The sequence below is a fragment of the Nicotiana tabacum genome, chromosome 24, assembly GCF_000715075.1.
Source record: "Nicotiana tabacum cultivar K326 chromosome 24, ASM71507v2, whole genome shotgun sequence".
NCBI lineage: Eukaryota > Viridiplantae > Streptophyta > Magnoliopsida > Solanales > Solanaceae > Nicotiana > Nicotiana tabacum.
The window spans coordinates 102,351,328-102,371,393 of record NC_134103.1 but is presented as its reverse complement, the minus strand read 5'-3'; the positions used below and the strand labels follow the sequence as shown (position 1 = coordinate 102,371,393).

At 39.4% G+C, this 20,066-nt stretch overlaps 1 protein-coding gene across 5 annotated transcripts; it reads right to left on the bottom strand.

The window, feature by feature from the left end:
• Positions 1–1,383: 1,383 nt before the first annotated feature.
• On the bottom strand, positions 1,384–13,636 carry LOC107802354 (uncharacterized). 5 transcript variants are annotated; one of them, XM_075248482.1, is made up of 4 exons: positions 13,390–13,628; positions 12,428–12,734; positions 12,136–12,225; positions 1,384–1,672 (listed from the first exon to the last, which is right to left on the bottom strand). In XM_075248482.1, the coding sequence occupies exons 2-4, from the start codon at positions 12,702–12,704 to the stop codon at positions 1,650–1,652; spliced, it is 390 nt and encodes a 129-aa protein (XP_075104583.1). In that variant the 5' UTR covers positions 12,705–12,734; positions 13,390–13,628; the 3' UTR covers positions 1,384–1,649. The 5 variants fall into 5 exon arrangements, 3 of the variants coding, with proteins under 3 accessions (XP_075104583.1, XP_016481320.2, XP_075104582.1); XR_012706874.1 differs by lacking the exon at positions 1,384–1,672 and adding an exon at positions 11,480–11,904 and having other exon boundaries at positions 11,995–12,225; positions 13,390–13,632; XM_016625834.2 differs by lacking the exon at positions 1,384–1,672 and adding an exon at positions 11,480–11,904 and having other exon boundaries at positions 13,390–13,636.
• Between the last annotated feature and the right edge of the window lie 6,430 nt (positions 13,637–20,066).

Genomic DNA, 20,066 nt, shown 5'->3' with positions numbered 1-20,066 from the left:
CTAGTTAGGATGAACTCGGGCGCAGCCCGAGCCCAACAGCTATTGTCGAAGCTGCAAAGTTTTCCTTTGTGTTGTACGATTATTTGGGGTACATAATTTTTAAAAGAATTTGCTACCTCATCTTAATTGTTGCCAAAGTGTAATATGGTTAGACTGTTCAGTATTATTCAAAATAAATTATGTGGGTTTGTGGCATTAAAATACGTAAATGTGGTTCATAACAAGTGTAAAAAAATACACTTAACAGAATAAAATATATAGCTCTTTGGATAAGCAAAACCAGAATGTACAAGATACTGATCTTGTAGATATATACAAATCTATAGGAGACGTAGTAGTAGTTACATCGAGAAGCATATACAATTTCATTGACCCTACTTTAGGCACAGACACTCTTAACTCGAGCTCTGGAAATGCAAGGTACTGGTAATTGAAACAAGGAATATTCCTGCAAAACAAACAAGATAGCAGTAATCGAGCTTCATGGGATGTGCTCTTCCATTGCTAACATATTTTGCAATGTTGGCAAAAGTTAATATAAAGTTGAATTTGCAGCTATTAGGTAAGAAACACACTCGCAGTGACATTAACCTGCAAAGCTTGGGCACTGCAATCGTGAAAGTGGCTTCAAAATTTGTTCCTTCAATAAGGTTATGTCTTATCTTCCTTGAAGTTTATAAAACCTGGTTTGGACACTATCAATAAGACAAGAAATCTGCTAGAAAACATATAAGACAATATAGCTCATAAGAAGTTCAGCCTAAATTCTTGCAGTGAAGGATCTAACTTTTAATTGACAGCAAAATCTTTACAAGTATATCAAAGATAACAACATCACTTGCGAATCTGTTAAACGCAAGCCTGTAATAATATTTTATTTATTTAAATTATTTGTAGGTAAATTTATTGCTCAGCGCCACTTGCAGCAATGTAAAAATGATTTTACATTCATAAGGTTACCAATCGTCTTCAATACAAACATGGACGTTACAAAGTTGAGCTTAGGATGTAAAGAGGAGCTTACAGTTCCTTTAGATTTCGACAATGTGTCTTCATCTATGGTTTTTCTAACGAAAAAGTAATGCATGAAAGAAACTACTCCATGTAAGTAATTTTCTACAAATGCAACTCGAGGCTTCTGTAAAAAAAAAGTGAGATCACATTATATTTTCTATGGTTCACAGAGTAGTCCACCTGATACCATGATATGCCGACGCCATTGATCACAGTCGACAAATATCATATAAAACCAAAAAGAAAGAAAATTCTGATAGGAAATTTCATTAATTCAGTAAAAGCATCATTCTGATTTCATAACGAATATCAGTAGATGTACCATCACAATATCATAAAATTAATAGCAGAAATATGCAACAGTATAGTTAAAAAGGAAAACCAGGCCTATGGAAACAAAGAGAAGCTGAAAGTTGTGTAAATGAACGCCACGGACGGGGCCATCGTGCTCCTGGAATAGATCAATGATAGTTCCCATCTGTTAATCCCAAAGCTGGGTCACAGCAGCGTGAAGGCTAGCTAAGATCCATGGCCTTTTTTCTATGAAAAACTGAGTCCTTTAACTCGATTACTCTTCGTGTCCAGCTTCCTCGAACTCCAGATAAAACTCCGTATACATATTTCAACAAGTTGCTTTATTTCCACACACACAATGACACTGCAATTAATCAAAAGTAAATGTAAAACAAGAATTTTGACATGCGTGTCAAACGTTAACTGAATTTAGTGATAAAAAATTCAAATCAAATCAAATCTGAAAGTAACTCTTCGTCTCCAACTTCGTAAACATCTCAAGGTTAGGGTTTAGTTAAAGTGCATGGTTACAAACACAAACTGAATGTTCAAGTTCTTTGAGCTGATGTAGAAGTACAATGGCTTTTCAACTCACCTTCATACCGTCAAATAATTAATCAATAAAAGCTCATCTCTGTCAAGCAAATTTGAGGAATTTTTTTTGGTATATGTGATCATAGAAAATTTAGTTAACATGCAAATTGTCAAGTACCAAACTATGAAAATTTTAGCTAACAACAGTTAACAGTTTTGATCGTAGAATTAGTTAACAAGCAATATATTTATTACTCAACGATGTGTGTCAGTTAAACGAAAAGAGACCAGAACGAAGAAGATTCATAATAAATACACATGGTCAGGGTAAGTGAAGTTCATGTTTTCACCAGAGCAAAAAGAAGTCCAAGAAATTCGGAGATAAAAAAGAAGAGCACGGATAAGAAAAACCTATACCTGAGAATTATGCAGGAATAAATCGCGGACAACAAAACATAATAACAGAAGTGAGCTGACCAGAAGTGCAGAAAATGCAAATGAACTATATAAACTGCAGATAGATGATTCGAAAGAATTGAGGTGTACATTGAGTATCGAATGGAGAGAAGTAGCTATGCCTTTCTAGTGGATAAAACCGGGAAATGAACATGTCTAGCTAGCAATACACGTAAATCTAAAGATGCCCAGTGCAACAAGATCCTAGCAGTGATCACTTGAGTTGAATAATAAAACTTCTACTTCTAATTGACAGTAAAACCTTCTCCGTTATTTGGGTGTGACCGGTTGTGCTATATGTTGAGTTACTATTAAACTATTGATACATTTTTTGTCTATAGCACATGGTAAAACCTCTCTAAACAGTAAAACATAAACAACAAACAAATGCTTCTTCAAGTATTTTAGTTACACCCTATGATCAGTTCGAAACATTAAACGAAAAATAAATTTATTCTATGATCGCAAGTGGTAAACTTACCTGCTAAAAAAGGATAATGCTAACTAAAAAATAGAAATAGATACAAAAGAATTAGTCTATAATTCCCAATGAAGAAAATAAAAAAAGAGGTAAATCTGATGTATGTGGATGGTTTCTTTACTAATTTACATTCACAAGAATTATTCGAATTTCGTCACAGGTTGAACAATATATCAAAAAAGTTAAAATTATAATAAAACAAACAGTTTTGAAAATACCTCAACAGCAATGCTGGAGACAATGTTCTGATTCTCTGAATTACAGAATTGCAGAAGCACGGGGATCTTGGGCCATTCAGAAAATCTATTTATGTAAAGCTTTTCGAATGATTTCGTTATAAACTATATTGTACGTCGAATGATCATCGTTGCTATCTATTGTTGGTGGTCGAATTAATAATTTTACAGAGTGGGAACATTTTGCTCTTGATAAGGCCACATAGAGTTGACCATGTGAGAAAACAGGTTCGCGTAAATAAATTCCAACAAAGTCCAACGTTTGACCTTGAGCTTTATTTATTGTCATAGCAAAACATAATCGCAAAGGAAATTGTGTTCTCTTGAAAGGAACGGGCAATTTTTAATTTTTCATCAGCAGATGATAATAATGGTATTCTTGGAATAAAAACATGTACATTGTTAAAATCTCCACTTGCAATTTTGGCACTTACAACATGCTTTTGGAGGTCACAACATATAAGTCGTGTGCCATTGCATAAACCTTGGGAAGGATTTAAGTTTCGTAACAGATTAACAGGACAATGCTTTTTTAATGTCAATTTGTGGGGAGGTAAACCAGCGGGATGTAATGTATGCAAAAAATCCTCATATTGACTTTGATCATTCGCTTCAGTAATTTCATCAAATGCAACATATGTTCTAGCATCTCCAGGAAATTGAGCTATGAGCAACTCATTCATTTCATCAAAACAGTCATTTTTTGTCGTCAGAATTACGCGTGAAGTCATAGAAGACATATCGGAACATGTATGCAAATCTGGATAAGTTGCTCTAAACAAAAGATCTGTTACGCGGCGCCTTCCTGAAGTTCCTTGGAAGGGCGACGTAAGGCTAAGCAACCGATGTCAGTGCGGTTGCTATGCGCCAACTGAGGTCCTCGCCGTACGCTAGACTAGATTGTCAGTGCCGTACGGGAAAACCAATGTCGTGAGCAATTGAGCAGCGGAAAATGAGCAATTGAGGATGAAAGCTGATGATTGTATTGATGATGATGAAAGCTATTACAAGATGCAATGAGGTGTCACGGTGGAGAGACACCAGTACAGAGAATTGTTTGAATGCTTGAATGTTTGAATGCTGTGGTCCCCCTTAATAATGCTTAAAAAAAATAAACCAAAGTTACATGAGTTGACCTAAGAAAGCTGTAGAAGCACACTGAAAATGAATGAAGTAAAACTACTCTATAATTACAATGAAAAAGACTTAGTCTTCTATGGAAGCAAGTCCGATGGCAGCAACTTTGTCTTGAGCATCAGGGTCTGCGCGCGCATTGCTGTGGGCGCGCGCGGCACTATTTGGATCTGCCAGCGGCGGGGCGCTGGTGCTTGGCATTGGGTCTGCGCGCGCGGCATTATCGGTGCGCGCGGCGCTGATGGCATTCGCCAGCCGCTGGCACTGATTATCGGTGGGGCGACAGAGGCGCATGCTCGCTTGTCACTTGGCGCTGCCGAGACCACGGGGCCGACCGTGGCGCTAGGCGTTGGGAGGCTTGCTGGGACGCCACGGGGCGCGTCCAAGGGGTCATGGGTCGATGATGGAAAGCAGCCCATGACATTCTCCCCCACCTGAGTTGGCGACATCCTCGGAGCCTTACCTGCCGGATGATGATGATTGGTCAGGCTCTTGTTGGCTGGGAGGTCTGTTCCCCTCGGTGTTGTGAGATGTCTTTCTGAATGATCTTCCATGTATTTCTGAAATGGTTGGAGGCGGCTGACATGGAAGACTGGATGGATTTTCCACCAGGCTGGTGTGTTCAGCTGGTATGTGGATTTCCCGATGCGCCTTTCAATGGAAAAAGGCCCGATGTAGTTTTGCAATAGGCGAGGATCTTGGGTCCTCTTTGCAAACAAGTTCCGCCTCGAGGTTCTTACCATCACTTTGTCCCCTGCTTGATGTTGGGCAAAGCGACGGTTTTGTTCGGCATGCCTCGTTGCCCTGTCTTGGGCATTGACAAGATAGCTCCGCACTATCTTCAAAGTTTGTTCCCATTCTGTAGAGAAACTGGCAGCTCGATGAGATGATGGTATGTTTGGTGCATTCACATTTTGTGGGAGTAGCGGTTGCTGTCCGGTAACAATTTCAAAAGCGCTTTTGTTTGTATGGGCGCACTTTTGTGAATTGAAACACAGCTGAGCAGCATCCAGAAGCTTCACCCAATGTGTTTGTGACCCGGTTGCAAATTGGCAGAGATATTACTCCAGCATGTCATTGAACCGGTCTGTTTGATCACATGTTTGCTGATGATGATGGTTTGAGTTGTAACTCAATTTGGATCCGAGGCAACTGAAGAGTTGGGTCCAAAACTTGCTAGTGAAGCGTGGGTCGCAGTCACTAATGATGTTGCTGGGCATACCCCAATGTTTGACAACATGAGAGAAGAAGAGTCGAGTTGTATCTTCTGCTGATATGTTCTGTGGGGCTGCGATGAAGGTAGCATACTTGGAAAATTGGTCTACTACCACCATGATGGTTGCATGATTTCCGAACTTAGGTAATCCTCTGATGAGATTCAGGGAAATGCTTTCCCAAGGTCTCTGTGGGACAGGTAGCGGCTCCAGGAGTCCCGCTTGTGTTGAGTGATCCGACTTGTCCTTTGGGAATGCTTGACAAGTCTTCACACAATGAGGGGCGCCATGAGTTGTTAGACCCCGATGATGTGATGTCTGTTTGATGAGGTTGAGGGCAGCCGGAACCGTGGGTTCAGGTCTATTGGTTCCCTCCTTAAACTGCATGGCCGTGATGTTTCCAGCGGCCATCTTCTTGGATATGCACGGTATGGTGTGGGGTTTGGCCCCGTTGTCTCCAATCATTAGGAGCATGTTGGCATATGGTATCGGGATGGTGTTGGTCTGCCTGAGGAATTCCAATCCCACTATCAGTTCGAAGTCATCGATGATAGCTATGCGTAGGTCGAATATTCCCTTGTATGGGCCAAGCTGGATTGGCGCTTCTTTGGCTATCCCACTCACTTGCTGAGATGGAGAGTTGATAGCCTTGACACGACCCTTGCATTTTTGCACTGCTAGACTGAGGCGTTGCACCTGAGTTGAGGCCAGGTAGTTGTGGCTAGCACCCGTATCTATCAATGCCCGAATAGGTCTGCCGTTTACTTTCATGTCAATGAACATTAAGGTCCTCTTTTATGATGTGGGAGGCCTCTCATCCGCCTTTCCTTTCCCTTTCTTGTCGATTGGGAATGCCTTCTTCTTGGGGTTGCCAGCACTGGTTCCCGCCAAGGTATCATGAATGGAGCCAACAAATGCTTTGAAGGCCCCTACCTGTTCTTCGTCGGCTGAGCCGTCCTGATCTGACTCATCGTCGTCAACAGTTTGTTGAGCATTGATTTGTGTATTGGGGCATTGATTGTTCCAATGTTCCCCGCCGCAATGACGGCATTCTGATGAGGGCTTTCTCCCCTGATTGTTGTTGACTGATGCAGCAGTGTTGCTGCTTGAGGAAGGAGTCTTGGATTTGGATGCCCCTCGATCTCCTCCGTTCTGTTGGGGCCACCGTTGCTAGGTTGGCTCCCGTTGTATCCCCCTCGGACAGGCGGCCGGGGCCTATCCTTCTGAGTTTCCAACTGGTAATCCCCAAGGCACTCTGCAGCTTGAATGGCCTTGGGCAGGGTATCTACCCATTGTCTTTGCAGCTCCATACGAGCATGGGGTTTCAAACCTTCTATGAATGCGAACAGTTTGTCTTTGTCCCCCATATCTCGTATGTTTAGCATGAGTACGGAGAATTCACGCACATAGTCCCGCACTGACCTGGTGTGGCGGAGTTCACGCAACTTTCTCCGTGCATTGTATTCCACATTTTCGGGGAAGAACTGCAGGCGTATGGTGGCCTTCAGTTCTGCCCATGTCTGGAGAGTATCTTCACCGGCCCTGATGGCTTCGTATTTGACTCGCCACCAGAGTTTTGCATCACCCTGAAGATACATGGCAGCAGTTGCTACCTTTTTGGATTCTTCCAATTGTCCAACGGCATCGAACAATTGTTCGATGTCGAAGATGAAGTTTTCCACTTCTTTAGCATCCCGGGCTCCGTTGTATGGCTTGGGCTCCGGAATTTTCAGCTTTTATGGCATGGGGGCAATGTTCATGGCACCCCTGATGTGGTTTTCGCCTCCTTTGAGTAGGCTTTGAAGGGCAGCATTGACAACATTGAGCTGGCCTGTCAAGTTGTCTATGGTTTGCTGCATGACGGTCAGTCTATCTGCCTCTAGTTCCCGATGGGCTAAATCCTCGGCACGCTCCTGTTGGAGGTCCTCGAATTGGCCATGAATTTTGGTTGCCTCGACGGCAGCCGTTTGCCGGTCTTCCTCAGAGTCTTGACTGATGTTTGCTATGTCAACTTCGGTCTGCCGCATTCTGCGGTCCAGGTCGTCCAACCTTTGCACTAGGCTGGTTTTTAGATCAGGCAACGTATCCACGATGGGCCGTAATGCGTCAACCGTCTCTTCTAGGGTCGTGATGCGATCCCCGTAATTCACCATGGTCAGAAATGGTGATGATGATGGCAATGAGTTCCCTCGTCCGATGTCGAGCCTAGGCTCTGATACCAACTGTTACGCGGCGCCTTCCTGAAGTTCCTTGGAAGGGCGACGTAAGGCTAAGCAACCGATGTCAGTGCGGTTGCTATGCGTCAACTGAGGTCCTCGCCGTACGCTAGACTAGATTGTCAGTGCCGTACGGAAAAATCAATGTCGTGAGCAATTGAGCAGCGGAAAATGAGCAATTGAGCAGCGGAAAATGAGCAATTGAGGATGAAAGCTGATGATTGTATTGATGATGATGAAAGCTATTACAAGATGCAATGAGGTGTCCGGGGGGAGAGACACCAGTACAGAGAATTGTTTGAATGCTTGAATGTTTGAATGCTTTGGTCCCCCTTAATAATGCTTAAAAAAAATAAACCAAAGTTACATGAGTTGACCTAAGAAAGCTGTAGAAGCACACTGAAAATGAATGAAGTAAAACTACTCTATAATTACAATGAAAAGGACTTAGTCTTCTATGGAAGCAAGTCCGATGGCAGCAACTTTGTCTTGAGCATCAGAGTCTGCGCGCGCATTGCTGTGGGCGCGCGCGGCACTATTTGGATCTGCCACCGGCGGGGCGCTGGTGCTTGGCATTGGGTCTGCGCGCGCGGCATTGTCGGTGCGCGCGGCGCTGATGGCATTCGCCAGCCGCTAGGCGCTGGCACTGATTATCGGTGGGGCGACAGAGGCGCATGCTCGCTTGTCACTTGGCGCTGCCGAGACCACGGGGCCGACCGTGGCGCTAGGCGTTGGGAGGCTTGCTGGGACGCCACGGGGCGCGTCCAAGGGGTAATGGGTCGATGATGAAAGCAGCCCATGACAGATCTAATGATTCTTTTTCAGAAATGAAAGGAATAACAAAATAATCAGAAATTTCTATTTTATCATAGTTATCTGTTTTTTCTTCTCCATTTCCTATTCTCAACAAATATTCACAAAACATAGGATCTGTTTTAGCTCGCATATTTTCTGATAGTCGCAGTTTCTCAAGTTGATTTCGAATTTCAGAATACAATAAGCTTTCTTGAATAAAATCTTCTTTTTTCCACTTCGAACAACCGGGAGGGTTTGTCTAAAGTCACCACCGAAAACAACTACTTTTCCCCCCAAATGGAGCTTTTGTATCCATCAGATCCTTCAAGAGAACATCAAAAGCTTCTATCACTTTCCTTTTTGCCATAGATACTTCATCCCACACAATGAGTTTGGCATCATGTATTAAAGCTGCTAATGAACTTTGTTTACTAATATTACAAGAGTATTGTTTATCAATTTCAATAGGGAATTTAAACCGGGAGTGAGCAGTTCGTCCTCCTGGGAGGATCGAAGCCGCAACCCCTGAAGTTGTTGTTGCTAAAGCGACAAAGCCTTTTGATCGTACAACAGCCAACAAAGCACGGTATAAAAAAGTTTTTCCTGTTCCACCAGGCCCGTCAATAAAAAAGGCACCTAGTTGGTTAGAAAATATCCTGTTAAGAATTTTATCATACGCTTTTCGTTGTTCAGTGTTCAACTTTGCCTCTAGTAATAAATCCTCTTCTCTAACAGTAATATTTCTTTCGAAATGACAATTTTTGGCTTCTCTAACAGCTGGTGACAGTGTAATTCTTTCAGACACAAGATTATATTCATTAATATAATTCCCCATCAAATGCAAAATGTCATTAATATGATTTAAAGTCATGTAACGAATATCTTTCGCATTCGTGTTCGGTAGAATCTTAAAGTCTTCTGACATTGAATCTTCAAATTGTTTCCAAAGCTCTGCCGGATTAGCAGGATTACAATACACCAATAATGTTGCAAATAAGCATCTTAAACTATATGGCATTTGATAACTTACAGCTTCAAACATACATTCGACTAAACTGTTATCACAGTGCAATAATCCTCTTTTTTCTGCAGACTCTCTAAATGTACTACAAGATATTCCATCAACTGTTAGTAAATCTTGATATGATTTGGGTCCTCTAACATTCATCAACAGTAATCTCAGGTAATATCTTTCTCCTTCTGTTGGATGACATGTCACAACACGTCCAATAACTTTGCCTTTTATGTGACGTGTCCACATTTTATATGTTGTAGACCATACAAAGTATTTGGGAAATGAAATTCTTTATACAATAACGAAAGCTGCATAGCATCTTTATTTGTGTGGTTCATAACAAAGAATTCAGTTAACATTGTTTTTCTAATCATCGGATTTCCAATAATTCTATCTATACTTTCAGAACTTTTAAAGGAAACAAATTGGTGTCCTTCTAAATGTAACTGAAGGTGATATACAGCTGGAGTCATTTCACTAATTGGGAAACTAAATAAACGCCAAGCAGCTTCCGGAGGTGAAACCCATCTAGCCGATTGATATTCTTTTATTTCGTTTATGTCTGTATCTGTATCACTGTTATGTATACGAAACGCAATTTTATCATGTCCTTTACAAATATATTTAACTACTTTGATATCAGAACAAACTTCTATATTCAAATGGCAGTTATACTTGCATAACAAAAAAGGATTATATGGAACAACCCACGAATTGTCTAAAAACTGAGTTCTTATTTTTGCAGTTTCTCCAGTTTTTCGCCTTCTATATATTGGATAAGAATTTTTTCCTTTTGACGTTTTATCAGCAAAATCTCTTGGATATTTGAATTTGCAATTACTCTTTTTCATGCAAATATTTGTCGGATTTAACCTTCCACAGGGATCGTGCATCATATGTTGAGTAACAAGTGAATACAAATAACAATCTTTAATAGCATTAGGCAATTCCGCACAAACAAATTTATCATAAGATTCAGGAGTCAATAATTTGTCTTCATCAACAAGTATTATAAGAAAATGAGCATGTGGAAGACCGCGTTTTTGGAATTCTATAGTGTACATAAATCCTGCAACTTTTCCAAAGATTTGCCTTTTCAATATATCTTTTTTTAGTTCTTCTATTTTTGCTCTGAATACTCTACTAACTAAATCAGGTCTATTTTGTACCTCATCACTGGATCATAGATGTTCTTTTATTTCTGGCTAAGATGGATTACACGTCATTGTTATAAACAAATCAGGTTTTTCAAAACATTGCACCAATGCGATAGCATCCATATATCGTTGACGCATATCCCTTGGTCCACCTATAAATGTAATAGGGAGGAATGTTTTCTTTCCGATTTTAGAGGCTTCTCTTTCACCATATCTCAAAATGTCAAGAATTCCTTGCAACACTTCAATTCTAAATAAATCCTGATTAAATGTGAAAAAGTCTAATCTTTGTGTTTCAAGCTTTATATATGCGTCTACTATAAATTGTTGAAATATTCTTCCACAATGTACTACTTCGTTTGTTTCATTATCTCTTATTTGAAATTTGTAACAGTAATACTCTCGACATGATACTGTATCTCTTTTTCGTTTTCCTTTTTGCAGCGATTCTGCTTCCATGTCGAGAAATCCGTCAACTGAACACATATTTTCTATGCTGGGCAGCTGCTCATGTTCACAGTGAACTCTATTCCTTGTCAGATTATTCATGTGAGTAATTTTTTTTATTCCACAATGCCATCCATTTTCACCATACGGAAACAATAAGGGATACTGCAAAGGATCATAACAGCCGTAGTAATAATTTACTAATTGAGCTCTATTACTATGGGTATAAATACGTATATGTGGTGCAGAAATAGTATTTCCAGAAGTTTCTTCCCATATTGCTGCAATCTCTGATGCACTGGGTAAGTTATATGTTCATTGGTCTAAGGCTGAGTCACATCTAAGTGCAATATAAAAATCTGATAACTTCGGAACATTTAAGAGAGATCGTAGGAAAACAGTGTATGGATTGACTTTTAATATGCCCATCAACTTTTGCACTATTGATTTGTTAACTCTTGTTGAACAAGCCATTCTGTTGGCTAATTTGTTATCACGATCATAAAAGTATAATTGTAAATTCTTTGGTTTTTCGTTACAAGGAACCAAATCATCTATGAAATGATATATCTGTCCCTAGACTCTAAATGTGTAAATACCACAGTTTCTTTTTGCCAATTCTTTATCGTACTTTACACCAAATGAAGTAAATGCAAACATATTATTGTACATTCTAATGTAAGTTCGAAAATGTTCGGATTCTTCCGTGTTTTCAAAGTATAGCTTTGATAATTCAATTGGCATTTTATGTGCGGTTAGCCTTATTGAACCACTGCCACAACAAAATGTTGGAGGTTCATATTCGAACCTTTTTGCAGCACAATATTGGCAGTTTGCAACTTTTTTCAGAGAAACATACGCATCTCGTTGCTCCCTAGTCGCAAGACAGATTTTTTTGGCGTGGGTATGACCTGAATGTTGAAGAACTACCATTAGAAGAGAAGGGAGTTGGAAGGCACACTAATTGTAGAAATTATTTATAAGACGTAGTTTGTGCAAACCTTTAGTTGGAACTGTGCTTGAGGTCGAAACACAGTGGTCAGATGTACGCGATGTGCATCCTTATATGCAATAGTCAGAGATAACGATAATGTGCAACCATTATGGCACGTTGGGAAAAAAAATATAAAGGGTAAGCTTACCCATTTCGGGAATGACAAGAGGATTGCATATATCTTTTCCTTTTTCCACATTATCGCGGGATGTAGTCGCACAAAGTTGATAGCTAGCAACTGTTAGAGAAATAGGCAAGAGCTTTAAATGTGTACACTAAAGCTTTAATAACTGAAAAACAGAGCGTATGAGCACAAAATATTTTCAATGTTTTACTTATACACACATGTAAGACAACTAAGGTGTCAAACACATTGTACCAAGGAAAAACGAAAGACTACTTTATCAATATGTATGGTACAATGAGTACAACATTATAACCTTTTTCAAGAAGGGCATGAGGTTCTCGTATGGTAAGCGCAGTTTGTTTTGGGAATCCAGCTTTGTATAAAGATGATGATGCCTGCTCTGAGATAGCAACAATTGCATTTTCAGCAAGGTTATGCCTTGCAGTGTCTTGTTTTCTCATACGCCGTGATAACAGTAATGCATCCCTTCTAGTAGGAGATATTTGGTTGTATGTATCGCGACGTTTGAGTTGCATTGCAGCCTTCCTTTTTTCTCCATGTAGACAATTATCCCTTTTTTTGGAATCCATCAGTTATGCAAGTTCAAGTTCCTTTTATACCTGTAGATATTTGCAGCAACAATACTTCATGAAATGTTTGGGAAACACATATTATATTTTATGGTTAAAAAAGTGACCAAATTAACCTTTATCATGAGTACTCTATTATAAAAAAGAAAAAAAAACATTTCACAGGTAATGGCTATCAACAGTTATAGTAGCTAAAATCACAGAAAAAAAGTGCTTAAACTTGTATCATATAAGCATATCTCTTGTTGAGGAGAATGGCTAAAGACTCATTCATCCAAAAAGGGAATTTCTAGACCAAAGCTGGGAATTATCTCATGGGTACAATTTTCAGAAATGGTTGTACCCAAAAAATTTGGCCCGGCCAAGAATCCTTGGTTATCCTATTTTCCTCTACCCAGTATTTGGTTGGAATACTCCATCTTTCGCTTGTTCAATTCAACACTAATTGCCAAATAAATACAATGTTATTATCCAAAATAACTTTAGAGTTAGCAAGCAGTTTTACCGACTACCTAGAGAAGTATTATTCGTGCTTAATCACTTACCTATCCCCATCATTATCTCTGTATCCCGATCCGTAAATCCGCCAAATAAATAAAAAATTTACCACCGCAGATCCCTTGAGGACGGAGTGGTTTTAAACAGAAGGGAAAAATGGAAATAATACAGTAAAAACTGAACTCACCCAAAAATGGTCGGCTAGAAACCTGGCAACAGCAAGAAAAACCAAGAGCGAAAGTATAAACTGAGAGACGAAAGAAAGTGTAAGCCGAGAGAAGACTATACATGAGGAATCGTAAAATCTTTTGTTTGCCCACTGTTTACTCAAAAGCGAAAACATGACGTGCCCTACTCTGAGCCTGTGAGGCATGTGAAGCACCAGACAGAGCAATTTGGAAAAGTTGATGATAGTGTTGAATCCAACGGCGGCCTTGACATATTTTGAAAGACCCAAAATAAACCTAAAAGACGATTATGCCCTCAAGCATACAGGCATGCATGTTGACCTGATGTGTGCTTATGCCGCTTTATTAGATAGTAGAATATTGTTAACACATGTCCTTTATTATTCCAGCAGGGCCTGACATAACCTCGTCACTACTCTATCAAGGTTAGGTTTGGCACTTATTGGGTACCGATATGGTGTACTCATACTACACTTCTGCACATCCTTTTTTGCAGATCCAGGTACATCCCACCAGCCCAGACATCAGTGAGCTACCTGTGTACGGAAACTTCGAGGTATATCTGTCAGCGTCCGCAGACTCCGGAGTCCCCTTCGATCCTTATTATGTTATTTTCTTATTTTTTTTAGACTCTGATATATAGAGACATTGGGGATAAAATCTACCGGGTTTTGGGAGTTGTAATTATTTGAATTGCAGTTTCATTTATTTTAGATTTCTATTGTTATTTCCGCATTGATAGGCTTACCTAGTCTTAGAGACTAGGTGCCATCACGACATCCTACAGAGGGAATTTGGGGTCGTGACACTACAAGACATCCTAACATAAAACCACATCGCCCTAAGGCCTATAAGCCATTGTATTCTTCTTAAGCACCTTCATAAATACCCCAACTGTAACACTCACTTTAAAAATACCTTATGCGAATTTAAAATTGTTCCTCTTTCCTTTCTTATACTTAAACGTAGAATCCATAGTCAAACAGAATTACCGCACGTCCTGATACCATCCAATGTAAATAACTGATTCTAGTGATATACAAATTTAAAAAAAAAATTATTTTTCACATATACATTTTGAATCCATTAGAACCCTCTCGATAGTCCTCCACTCTGCTCAAAACTAATTTACTCCGCCCCAAACGGGACGAAACACATGTGCTCCTTTAGCACAATCAACACTCAAATAAGTAACACTGCCTTAACACGACCAATCAAATTCATACTTCGTGTGCACTACATCCTTTAAAATAACAACTTAATCATTCCATAATTTTTATATTTTCATAAAGTTCAATGTAACCCGTATCCAGGAATATACTTACCCAAGTCATCCTCGATCTCCACCTCTATAAGTCATAACTAAACCACAGGTATGCCTCACACCAAAACTAATATTTAACATATATCCATGAAATTGAATTATCAATAGCAGACTCCCCCGCTTGGCTCAAAGCCATAGAACAAAACACTCTATAACTCATAATACTAATACTTTATTACTGCCATGATATTGTTGTCAGTTCAACGAAAATTCTTCTAAAACTTATGCAATACCCACCATAAAGTACCTCAATCATCGGCTAAGTTCGCATTTATTCTCGTGACAATCAAGTCAACTTTCTCAACCAGATTCAAATTCAAATCTCAACACATACGCTCCGCTGGTAGAAAATAAACTCTCCACTCAACATTATAAGGAGTACACCTATGTAGATTACTCCGCAGGAGATAACCCACCTGCTTAGTCTCAAATTGGCATCTTGTTATATCCTTTCGCACCCACATTTACCACGGAATCACTTAATATTTATAAGTTTGAACTCATCAACACGCATGAAAATCTACTTCGTTCCATAATTAAATAACATGACAGATCCCTCAACGCACTCACAGCTCAAGATTGTACGTCACATCAAAACAAGTATCAAGTACCCAATAGCAGACTCTTGAGTCACAAGTAAATTTTATCCGTCTCATTCAACCCACCTGACACATGCCACATTCACATCATACTCATCATATAGTCATTTCCGCCGCTCATCGAGCCACAAATTCCACTCGTAGGGACATTACTGAACATATGAGTCCAAATGTACACGTTACAACTGAAGCTACTGAGCTTAAGCTGCGGTCCAACCCTAGCCTCAAGTCCTCCAGACTGGCCTATCACCAAAACACAAAATACACATCTCGAACCTCGTTCATGGAATCACAAGCCAGCGAGGCACAGTTGATACTGAGCGCTCACATACGCACAAAAATGTGTGAAAGGAATTCAAAGAGTTATGTTTCAAGCTGAATCAGCACGATAGAATACAAGAAAGGAAAAATTTCCTAAGGGTTCGACAGCCTCCCGAAGATAAGTACAGACGTCACTGTACCGATCCGCAAGACTATACTAAACCTGCTCGTGACTCGTGAAACCTATGTCACCTAAAGCTCTGGTACTAACTTGTCACGACCCAAAATATTACCTGTCATGATGGTGACTATCTCAATACTAGGCAAGCCGAAAATCTCAATAAACTCTTATATCTTTTAAGTGTAAAAACATAATGATTAAATTCAGCGGAAGAAAATTCACAAATACATATATAAACACTCCCAAAACCCGATGTCACTGAGTACATGAGCATCTAATATGAATACAAGTCTAGAAAATATGGTCTATAATAGTCTAAGACCAAATACAGTAAACAAGGAGATAGGGAGGGAGAGGCAAGGTCTGCGAAATACGGCAGCTACCTCTGAATCTCCAAAGAGTCAACCGTGCAAAAGAATCAACACCTGCTATGTCCGGAAATACCTGGATCGGCACACGAAGTACAGGGTGTAGTATGAGTACAACAAACTCGGCAAGTAACAATAACAAATAAGGAACTGAAGATAGTGATGAACTACACAGTTATAGTTAATTTTCAGTAATTCCAGCAAAGAATAGACATGTTTTCAAATACGGCAGTTTAAGTCAAATCAATTTTATACAGTTCAATGTAATCCAAAAATAAAATCTTTCAGAGATTTCAAAACAAAGACAGATAGCAACTAAGTGCAACAACAAATAAAAAGCAAGTACGGTCTCTCAGGGCAACAGTCACTCAACTCGTCACAACAACTCAACCACTCGGCTCTCAGCCCTTAGCACTCACACTCAATGGGTACCCGCGCTCACTGGGGGTGTACAGACTCCGGAGGGGCACCTACAGCCCAAGCGCTATATTCCACACGGACAACTTCCGTGCTGCATGGACAACTCACGTGCTATAGTATCAATATCTGGATCTGCACGGACAACTCACGTGCTATAGTATAATATCTGGATCCGCATGGACAACTCACATGCTATAGTATAATAATATCTGGATCCGCACGGACAACTCACGTGCTGCACGAAAAACTCATGTGTTATAATAATATCTCATAATCAGGCCCTCGGCCTCACTTAGTCATAAAACTCTCCAGTCTCTTGGGCTCCTAGAAATTATGAAATCAGCCCAACAACAATGATATGATGCATCAATAATGAACAATAGAAACTGAGATAAAATAAACAAGTAAATTGTGACTGAGTACAAAACAACAATTAACCATATAGTTCAACATGTACACGACCTCTGTGGGCCCCTACAGTGCCAACATATAATCTAAGCATGATTTGTGGTTCAATTTCTCAACTACATGGAGAATGTATAGATAACAACAGATTATTCAACTTCACAGTTTCACGGGACGGACCAAGTCATAATCTCCTCGGTGCACGCCCACACGCCCGTCACCTAGCATGTGTGTCACCTCCAAAATAATCACATGACACAAAAATTCGGGGTTTCATACCCTCGTGACCAAATTTAAAAATTGCTACTTACCTCAAACCGTGAAATTCTTATTCCGCTAAGCATTTGCCTCATGAATTGGCCTCCAAATGCCTCGAATCTAGCCACAATTAATTCGATTCAGTCAATAAAATTTATTGGAATTAATTCCATAAAGAAATACTAATTTTTCAATAAAATCCAAAATTTTGCTCAAAAATCGCCTGTGGGGCCCACGCATCGGAACCTAACAAAAGTTACAAAATCTGAAAGCTCACTCAACCACGAGTCTAACCATACCAATTTTATGAAAATCCGACCTCAACTCTACCCTCAAATCTTCAATTTAAACCAAGAGGGTTTTCTAAATCTTCAACTTAATTCACTAATTAAATGCCAAAAACAACTATGGATTCGGGTAATTTAACCAATATTGAGTTAGAAACACTTACCCCGTTGTTTTTCTTAAAAATCTCCCAAAAATTCTCTCTCTCCGAGCTCCAAATCGGTAAAAATGGAAAATGGGACAAAGTCCCATTTCCAGAACTTAAACTCTCTGCCCAGTCATTTGCTCTACACAATCGCGGACAACCACACGCGATCGCGAATGTCACAACCCCAAATTCCCTCCGTAGTATGTTATGATGGCACCTATTCTCTAAGACTAGGTAAGCCTATCAATGTGGAATAAAATAGAAATTTGAAATAAATAAATCTGAAAATTTACAAAATTTCAACTCCCAAAACCTGGTAGAAATAAGTCACAGGCTTCTAAGAATTTATTCTATATGTCTTTATACATCAAAGTCTAAAGCAAATAAGGAAGACACCATAGTAAGATAGAAGGGGACTCCGGAGTCTGCAGACGCTGGCAGATATACCTCGAAGTCTCCTCGTACAACTAGTTTACTGATACCTAGTCTGATAAGATGTACCTGGATCTGCACAAAAAGATGTGCAGAAGCGTAGTATGAGTACGCCACAGAGGTACCCAGTAAGTGCCAAGCCTAACCTCGGTATAGTAGTGACGAGGTCAAGTCAGGCCCTACTGGAAAATAAATAACAATATGGTAAAATGTTTAACAATATAATAAGATAAAATAAAAATAAAAATTAATCAAGTAGCATGTCACCATTTAATTATACCAAATAATGGCAAATAATATCTCATGGAAATAAAATAAAATTTCCTTTCAACTTTAAGAAAATCACAACAATAATCAAAGGCAATTTCGGCCATAAATCAATATCAACAAGGGCACTCCCGAGGTACAGCCTCGTAGTCCCAAATCATAAATAAATTCACAATATCTCATTTCCTTATCTCACCGTGGGAGCCTTCACTATTTATTTTAAAGAAAATATTTTTCCCCGAAATGGCATCTCGCGTTTTAGCCATCCTTATCACCCCGCATGACTTCTAGTAGTTCCCCCTACTAGCCATGCGTATCGAGCCACCATTATCTCACCGCATGCATTTTTTCACCCAGACCTTATACCACCGCATGCGTATCAATATAACAATATATCACAATTTGTACCTCAAGTGCCCAAATATTTCAACTTGCCAAAATAAATCAATAACAATATTTTTTCACAATAAAGAGCTCACGACTCATGCCAAAATAAAACAGCAACAATATTTTTCCATAATAAAGAGCTCACGGCTCCATCACAATGAGTACGAAAATCTCATAAAATATTCAGCAAAAATAATATTTCACAAATTTAACACCTTGTCTAAATATCAAATTTTTAAATGTAAAATACTTCATTTTTTTTAATAATATTTAAATTAAGAAATTAATCCTCCAAGTAACGAGCATAACAAAAGAAGACAGAGTTTCAACTAAACAGGTAAACACTTAGCAGGAACAAGTCAGGCAAATTTAAAATACGAAAATATATTAATGATGATGAATATAACAGAATAAAACAATTTAATTTATATGCAACAGTGCTCTACACAATTGAAAGACATAATCTTCCACATTTAGCCCGTGTACACACTCGTCACCTCGTGTACACGACTTTCAATACATTGCAATTATCACAATAATAACAATCCTAGGAAAAATTTCCCCCACACAAGGTTAGACAAGTCACTCTACTCGACTTGCTCCAATTTAATCAAGTAGTATGCCTTTTCCTCGATTTTACGACTCTGATCGACTCGTATCAAGTCATAATTAATTTGATACAGTCAACAAAAATTATAGAATTAATTTCATAAGAAAATACTATATTTTTAAATAAAATTCGAAATTAACTCAAAAATTGCTTGTGGGACCCACGTCTCGAAATCCGACGAAAGTTACGAAATATGAACGCCCGTTCAACCACGAGTCTAACCATACCAAAATGACTAAATTTCAATAACAATTCGACCCTCAAATCCTCAAATCTATCCAAGAGAATTTTCAAAATTTTCCAACTTAAATCACCAATTAACTGATAAAAACAGTGATGGATTTGGGTAATCTAACCAAAATTGAGTTAAGAACACTTACCCCGATGCTTTCTCTAAAAATCTCCCAAAACTCGCCTCAATCCGAGCTCCAAATCGTTAAAAATGGCCCATTTTCAAAACTCAAACTCTCTGCCCAGACTTTTACTCTTTGCGATCGCGAACATCCACACGCGATCACGAAGCACAAATTTCCACCGCCAAAAATTAACTCTACGCGATCGTGTATATCCCCACGCGATCACAAAGCACAGAGTTCTCAGCTCTATGCGATCGCAGGTCTCTTCATGTGATCGCATATATCAAACGTGTGACCTCCACTCCTGCTTCGTTACTCTACGCGAACACGACTGTCTTCACGCATTCGCGAGTCACAAGGTCTCAAAGCTACGCG

Coding starts and splice junctions, on each gene's coding strand:
- LOC107802354 (XM_016625834.2), bottom strand. CDS start 12,704: ATGGATTCCAAAAAAAGGGATAATTGTCTACATGGAGAAAAAAGGAAG. Junction 12,226..12,427: donor TCATGCCCTTCTTGAAAAAG/GTTATAATGTTG, acceptor TTTCTCTAACAG/TTGCTAGCTATCAACTTTGT. Junction 11,905..12,135: donor TCTTGTCATTCCCGAAATGG/GTAAGCTTACCC, acceptor TTCAACATTCAG/GTCATACCCACGCCAAAAAA.